Source organism: Carlito syrichta, unplaced genomic scaffold, assembly GCF_000164805.1.
Source record: "Carlito syrichta isolate Samal-C Ts95f unplaced genomic scaffold, Tarsius_syrichta-2.0.1 Scaffold95873, whole genome shotgun sequence".
NCBI lineage: Eukaryota > Metazoa > Chordata > Mammalia > Primates > Tarsiidae > Carlito > Carlito syrichta.
Window position 1 is genome coordinate 1 of NW_007039969.1, and position 6,787 is coordinate 6,787.

General features: G+C 54.6%; 1 protein-coding gene across 1 annotated transcript in view; it reads left to right on the top strand.

The window, feature by feature from the left end:
- Positions 1-3,433: 3,433 nt before the first annotated feature.
- Positions 3,434-6,787, top strand: part of LOC103264547 (collagen alpha-1(XIV) chain-like) — a 4,201-nt gene continuing 847 nt past the window's right edge. Inside the window, exons 1-3 of the mRNA XM_008062231.1 lie at positions 3,434-3,515; positions 3,707-3,784; positions 5,669-5,824. Coding sequence (XP_008060422.1) covers positions 3,434-3,515; positions 3,707-3,784; positions 5,669-5,824 — 316 coding nt within the window. The remainder of the gene's footprint in view (positions 3,516-3,706; positions 3,785-5,668; positions 5,825-6,787) is intronic.

The following is a 6,787-nucleotide window of genomic DNA, read 5'->3' on the forward strand; positions in this document are numbered from 1 at the left end:
AGGACACAGAAAGGAGGGGCACCGGGGAGGGCCGACTCGCCCTGTCTGCCTGTCCTCGGTGCTTGGGTGCGTGTCTCCCTCCCCGGTCCCTTAGGATCCGGGGACGCCAGATGGGGCTTTCAGCGGGAAACGCGAGATGAAGGTGTCCGCGCCTTCGAGAACGCACCTTGTGGAGAAACGTCTCTGGAGAATACCAGAGTCTCTTATGTTCCTTTTCTCTGGGGAAGACAGCATGTAAAGTGCTGCAGATGCAGCCACGAACAGGCTGGGCCGTCCTCGCCTGCATGATTCCTCCAGCTCTGCCCATGAGCTGTGGACGGAAGCTTTGAGCGGGTCTGAGGAACGGGCCGTTCTTACAAGAGCGGGCGAGGTAGGAGGTTTAGAAGGCGCGGACACCGCTTCTGTTCCTCGCATCCCCTGAGTCTCGCTGCCTTTGCGGAAAGGACCCTGGCACTTGGCTCTGGAGACCCCGCCTCAGCACCCAGCGGCCCCTCCCTGGGCCCACACACACGGGTTTTATGGTGGGCGATGGCTGTGCTTTTCTTTCCTTCTTGTTGTTTCAGAGTCTGAATCTCACTCCGTCGCCCAGTGCAGTGGCCTGCTCACAGCCACCACAGCCTCAGCCTGCTGGGCTCAGGCAGTCCTCCCGCCTCAGCCTTCCAAGTAGCTGGGACCGCAGGCCTGCGCCACCACACCCAGCGCCTTTTTTTATTTATCGGAGAGATGAGGGCTCACCAAGTTGCCTGGGCGGTCTCGGACCCCCGGACTCAGGCAGTCCTCCCGCCTCAGCCTCCCAAGGTGCTGGGCTGACAGGCTTGAGCCCCCGTGCCCGCCCGGCTGTGCTTTTCTTGAAACAGCCTTCGTGCCCAGGCTCCGTTGTCCTCGGCTTCTTTTCGACAGTCGCTGGCTGATGCTCTGGGACACTGACTTCTTCCTTTGAATCGGGTCTTACGAGGCTCCTCAAAAACATGTCCAGATCTGGCTTTAGATCTGAAGTCTCCAAGCTTAGCCACTTAAATGTTGATATTTAGCATGATTTTTTTCTTCACTTCCAAAAAATGGGCTACAGCCGAGTTGAGTTGTCGTGGACGTGAGCATTCTTTCAATATGAGACCCGTGGTGGACACATGGACGAATATCAGTGTAGTAGCCTTTGTGTTTGGAATGTAACTGGTTCCAAGGGCAATGAAGTCTAAAATTTCTTGTTCATATAAACGGTTTGTTGGGGCTTTTTTCTTTTCACGGCATTTTGAGGAGCTGGAATCACTTTGTGAGTCTCCTCCCCTCTTACCTTGACTTACATCACGTGCAACATCAAAGTTCACTTGCTTTGCTCCCCACAGCTAGAGCATCAAGCCATCCAGATTCTCTGGCCCCAGTGTTCCAGCCTTTTGCCTTCCCTGCGAGGCAGGGGAGGCTGGGTCAGGAAACACCGGGCATTCTTCCCAGGAGTCCTCTCCGAGTGTCCTCGCCTGGTCAAGCCACGTCTTCTCCTGGTGAGAGTCAGGCGAGGAGGCCACGTCTGAGGATGAGCTGCAACTCTGGGCCACAAGAGGCCACTGGTCATGCCCATGCAATCAGGAGCAGCCCGGTGTTCGTCATCAGTGTGTTTATGTGGTTCCTTTCTTTCAAAACGAGGGGCTCCCGGTGGGGAAAGTGGCTTCGATTCTCACTGAAGAGGCGTGTTCTGCCGAAGGCCCGGTGGACACTGGGCGCAAGCATTGTCCACTGAGGTGCACCTATCAGTTAAGAATACTCACCCCCCCACACCCAGCTTCTAGACTGACACCCAGACTCACCCCACTCAGCTTCTAGACGAGACCCAGACTCTCCTACCCAGCTTCTAGACTGAGACCACGCGGGCTTGCCACTGGGGTTGTCCATCTGAACACCTTAATTAGCAATGAGCATTAGGTGTGGATGGGTCAGAGTGAGCTGTGTGCTTTAAAACTCAGATGGAATCGTGTTTTTACTTTTCAGAAAGCATGTCTTCCTTAGGGGCTAGTGGGAGAAGAGCCAAGCCCTGAGCGGGAGGTCCCAGCATGGCCATCTGTGCCCCGGGCTCTCTGCGAGTGCTGGTTTTTTGGGGCAGTGCTGGGTCACCTACAGTGGGACTAGGGTTTGGGAACTGGCAGAGGGTGGACCAGCCTGCGTGACAGCTGGCCAGGAAGGAGGGCTTTTTATTTTATTTATTTATTTATTTATTTATTTTGAGTTGGAGTCTCACTCTGTCGCTCAGACTGGAGTGCAGTGGCTGCTCCCGGCCACCGCAGCCTTGCCTACTGGGCTCCAGCGATCCTTCTGCCTCAGCCTTCCGAGTAGCTGGAACTACAGGCACACGCTACCACGCCCGGCTGATTTTTTGATTTATTGTAGAGATGAGGTCTCGCCAAGTTGCCCAGGCAGGTCTCGAACCCGTGGGCTCAGGCAATTCACTCACCTCAGCCTCCCAAAGGCACGGGATTGCAGGCTGAGCCACCGAGCCCGGCTGGAGGGCTTTTTAAAAAGACGCAGGTGTGTCTGGGCCCCAAGAGGTGGTCATTGGGAGCACAGAAGATACCAAGGCTGCAAGTCAGGACAGCTGTAATAGGTGCGGAGCAAAAACTCTGTCAGTTTCTCATCAGGGTCTTCCTCACCAACGTGTCCCAGAACAAATAACCCCATCAGCCTCTCTTTCTGGAAGTCACCACCTAAAAAGTTAGCATCTTTTAACCAAGGTGTTAAAAAGTGATCATTTGCAATCTTGTTGTATCTTCTAATTTGTCTACAGTGAATATATAGCACAATTATAGTAAGAAAAAGTGATTACTTGAAATTTAAAAGATTTTAAGTCGCTCCCATGCCCACTACCTGTCAAGTTGACTTTGCCGACCTGACATAATGTCTCAGCGGGTGGAATTTATCAGAAGCGGTTCTGCCTTCTGCTGCTTCGAAGCTTTGTTGCCCATGAGAGACAGAGGCAGGGACCCTCTGTGATGTGCGCCAGGGGCCCCAGCCTCCATCTGACGCAGCCCTGTCCCGGGCCCCCGTGCAGGTGTCCTCACCTGCCTGGCGGTTTTGTGATGGGACTGTCTCGATGCGGAGGTGTCGGGATACGGACTTCTTTGTCGCTTGCCTGTGAACACGGATCGTTTGTGAGCAGTTCCATGAGTTATGTGGAATGAGCGTCTGCTCAGTGGAAAAGAAACATGAATCGGTTCAGATTTCATGGGGCTGACGGAGCCAAACCAAACACAGGCTTCCCCAAAGCATCCAAGCTTGAACGGAAACTTGCGCTCTTCAGAACATTGCCGCCTGGTTCTCGCCCACGCCTTTTGCAGATACGTCTCAGGGCAGTCTGAAAGGAAAATGTTAGACGTGTCCACTTGTGATTTCAACTGTTGCTTGTGGCGTGCCAGCAGCACACATCAAGGGCCCTGGTGCGTGTGGAGGCATGGGCTGCTTAGGGGGGCTGCTCGGCGGCAGGGGGCAGAGGAAGCCAGGCCCACCGTGCAGCCACAGGGATGCACGGGCAGGTACGGAGTCAGCCGGCTGCATGTGGTGTGGCACGAGCCGCCCGTGTCAGAGTGAGACTAAGACCCAGGGTGCCCGTAACCCTGGGCCTGCCCTCCTCACTCTCTTCCTCAGAGAGGCCCTCTTGAACCCAGGAGAACAACCACCACGATTGACTTTTGAAAATAACTTCGTGAAATTTTATTTCCAACAGGTTTGACTGGTGTCAAGGGAGAAAAAGGAAACCCAGGCGTTGGAAGTCAAGGTCCAAGAGGCCCCCCAGGACCAGCAGGTAAATCGCCAACAAGAAGGGGCACGATGCACCTGTGTGTTCACTCGACATTGCAGGGGAGAGGGTGGCCATGTTGCACCTTCATGTCTAGCTGGCTGTATTTCTCATTCCTTTTCTTGGGAGTCTACTCTGTTAGTGACCATCCTCCCACACGAGACCAAAAGGCGGCAGCATATTCTGGGATCTCCTTGTTGGCATCCGTTAGGACAGGACAAGCTGTGGTCACGCATGAGACCCAAATGCTGAGTGGATGGGCACGGTGAGGCTTTGTTTCACACTGGCACAAAGCTTGACGTGGGTGGAGTGGCTCTCCTCCCTCCGGGAAGCCACGGCCTCTGCCATGAGTCCTGTGATCTCCAGGAAAAGGAGGCCGTCAGCTTCACCTGCCTAAACCGAGCGTGTGTCACTTCCTGCATGCTTTGCTTCTGGAACTAGCCGCACAGCCCACCTGGCCTGCAGGGGAGATGCAGTCCAAGGGCACAAGGGCACCTGGTCGGCACTCGTTGTTCCTGCTGTGGCACCTTGCTGAATGAGATTGCGGACGCTTTGAGTTCTGTGCGCCTTGTGCTTTCGGAATGGTCTCCGGAACCCCAGACGTGTTATTAGCATCCTATTGTAGGCTGGGCTCTGTGGCTCAGCCTGTCATCCTAGCACTTTGGGGGCCAAGGTGAGTGGATTGCCTGAGACTCCCACGGGTTCGAGACCTGTCCGGCAAACCTGGCAAGACCTCGTCATACAATAAATCAAAACTCAGCTGGGCATAGCAGTTCGTGCCTGTAGCTCCGGCTACTTGGAAGGCTGAGACAGCAGGTCGACGCTGGGGTGGCCGTGAGTGTGCCACTGCCCTCCAGCCTGGCGACGAAGTGAGGCTCTGACTCGAAGAAAAAGAAAGAATCCTATTGTATATTTTTAACCTCAGTCTAAGCCATGTCGAGTCAAATGCCTCACAGACTTTTCTTCTCGACCTAATAATGGACATACTTTTTGAAAGAGAGGTTAATGCAGCAGATTCATTTTGAGTGTAAATACTTCCACGGCTGGAGGCAAGCTCCTGTCACATGTGGCACATGATGGGTGACCGGTGAGGACTGCTTGGTTGGAGCTGTGAGTGTCAGAGCACCCCCACACCTCCACAGCGCTCAAACCTGAGGCGATGCTTGTTCCTACTTTTCATCTCAGTCCTGGCTGGAAAGTCTCATTTCTGCCTGAAAAATGCCTTTAAACCTTGTTGGAACCCAGGCCTAAAACAAGCAGACAAGCCAGAAAACCCAGGCTGATAGACTTCTTACATTCATAATATATATTTTTTTACTCAGTCTAACTTCTCAATTAGGATGAACTGGATTTAAGATATTTTGGGTTAGCACACTGGGCCGAATTTCAGACTTGTCATCTGTCTCCCCTCCAGGATAATACCCTGCAGACTCAGACGGATCTATCTTAATTACCTGGGGCCGTAAGCCAGTACCGATTGGGATGATGAGGTTGTTTGTGTGTGTGTGTGCATGTGTGTGTGCACGTGTGTGTGCACGTGTGTGCATGTGACTCACAAGGAGTTGCACTGGGAAACAAAACCCCACCAAAAACAAGGTTGCAAGCAGAGCGTTCCTTTTCTCTTACTGTCCGAGAGGTGAGAGAAAAAAGTGCATTTGGCTTCCTGGCTTCCTGAGCTGCTTCGAGGTACAGGCTTCCAGGAGAAGGGGACTTCGGTGTGGTCCTCTGCCTAGGAGTTCAGTTTGGGAAGAGTCCAGTGAGGAGAGAGAGGCAGACTGTCCTCACTGTCAAGATGAACAGGCGGCTCCTGGTAGGAGTCTGCCTGCTTCTTGGTGGCCGCGCCTCGCTGTGGCAAAAGACCGACTGTTTTCACCTTTGGGTGCTTCTCAGGACCTTCGGGGGAGAGCCGGCCTGGCAGCCCGGGACCCCCTGGCTCTCCTGGACCCAGGGGCCCTCCAGGTCATCTGGGGGTCCCCGGACCCCAGGGTCCTTCCGGCCAGCCTGGGTACTGCGACCCTTCGTCCTGTTCGGCCTACGGCGTGGGAGGTAAGTGCTAGCTCGTGCGGGTTTTGAGCGACATTTTGCTTGGGTTGCCCCAAAACGGGCGGAGGCCGTGAAGGGTAGACCCGTCATGGGTGGGAATGGGGAGAGCCCCGTGAAGGGCACGCCAGAGCTGGCACTCCTGGCTCTCTTAAGTTACCCAGAGCCATCTTCATAAGTCGTACATGACCCCGGAGGGCACGTGTCTAAAAGGCTTCCGAGATTGGATGAGATCACACATGTTCAGGGCGGTATGGCCACTGACAGCCTCTTCCAAAACCTTGAGAGGCATTCAGAGGCACAGCATGTCTGCATCTTCCTTGCATTCGGACGGTGGTCCACACAGATTGGCCTCTGACTCCGTGCTAGGCCATGCTGGACCTGTGGCTTGGGGACTGTCTTTTGGTGCCCAGCTCTATGCGACTGCTGTGGCGTGGCCATGACTGCCTGTACAGTGTGCTCTTGTTCCGGGGAAACCTCGGACTTGGAACTTCCCCGTAATCAGGAGGACGGCCTCGATTCTCGGGTGACAGGTGACATCCTGCCTGTCACATGCATTTTAGGTGACCAGGGGTGGCTTTAAGAGGAAGCAAAAGTCGCCGTGCTCTTTGCCATCACTAACCACTGGCCTGAGGTGATGCTCCCCCCACAGCTGCATGCCCGCATGCTGGGCCTCGGCCCCTCTTCTGACGTAGCGTGAGAGGCTCGAGACTGGGCAATGAGCTTTTTGGTCACTGAGTTGAAACGCTCTGCTTCGGAGAAATGTGACCTAGTGACAGAGGACGTGGCCCGAGTTTTGCTGATGTGTTTTTCTCTGTTCGTCTTTCCCTCCCTTCCTCTCAAACCCCCACGCCGTTAAGATCTGATCCCCTACAACGATTACCAGCACTGAAGTGGACACCTCCACTCGGGTGACGCTGGCCCAGGCGTCTGGCTGTGGATACAGACCCGTCCTGCCACCCACCTGCC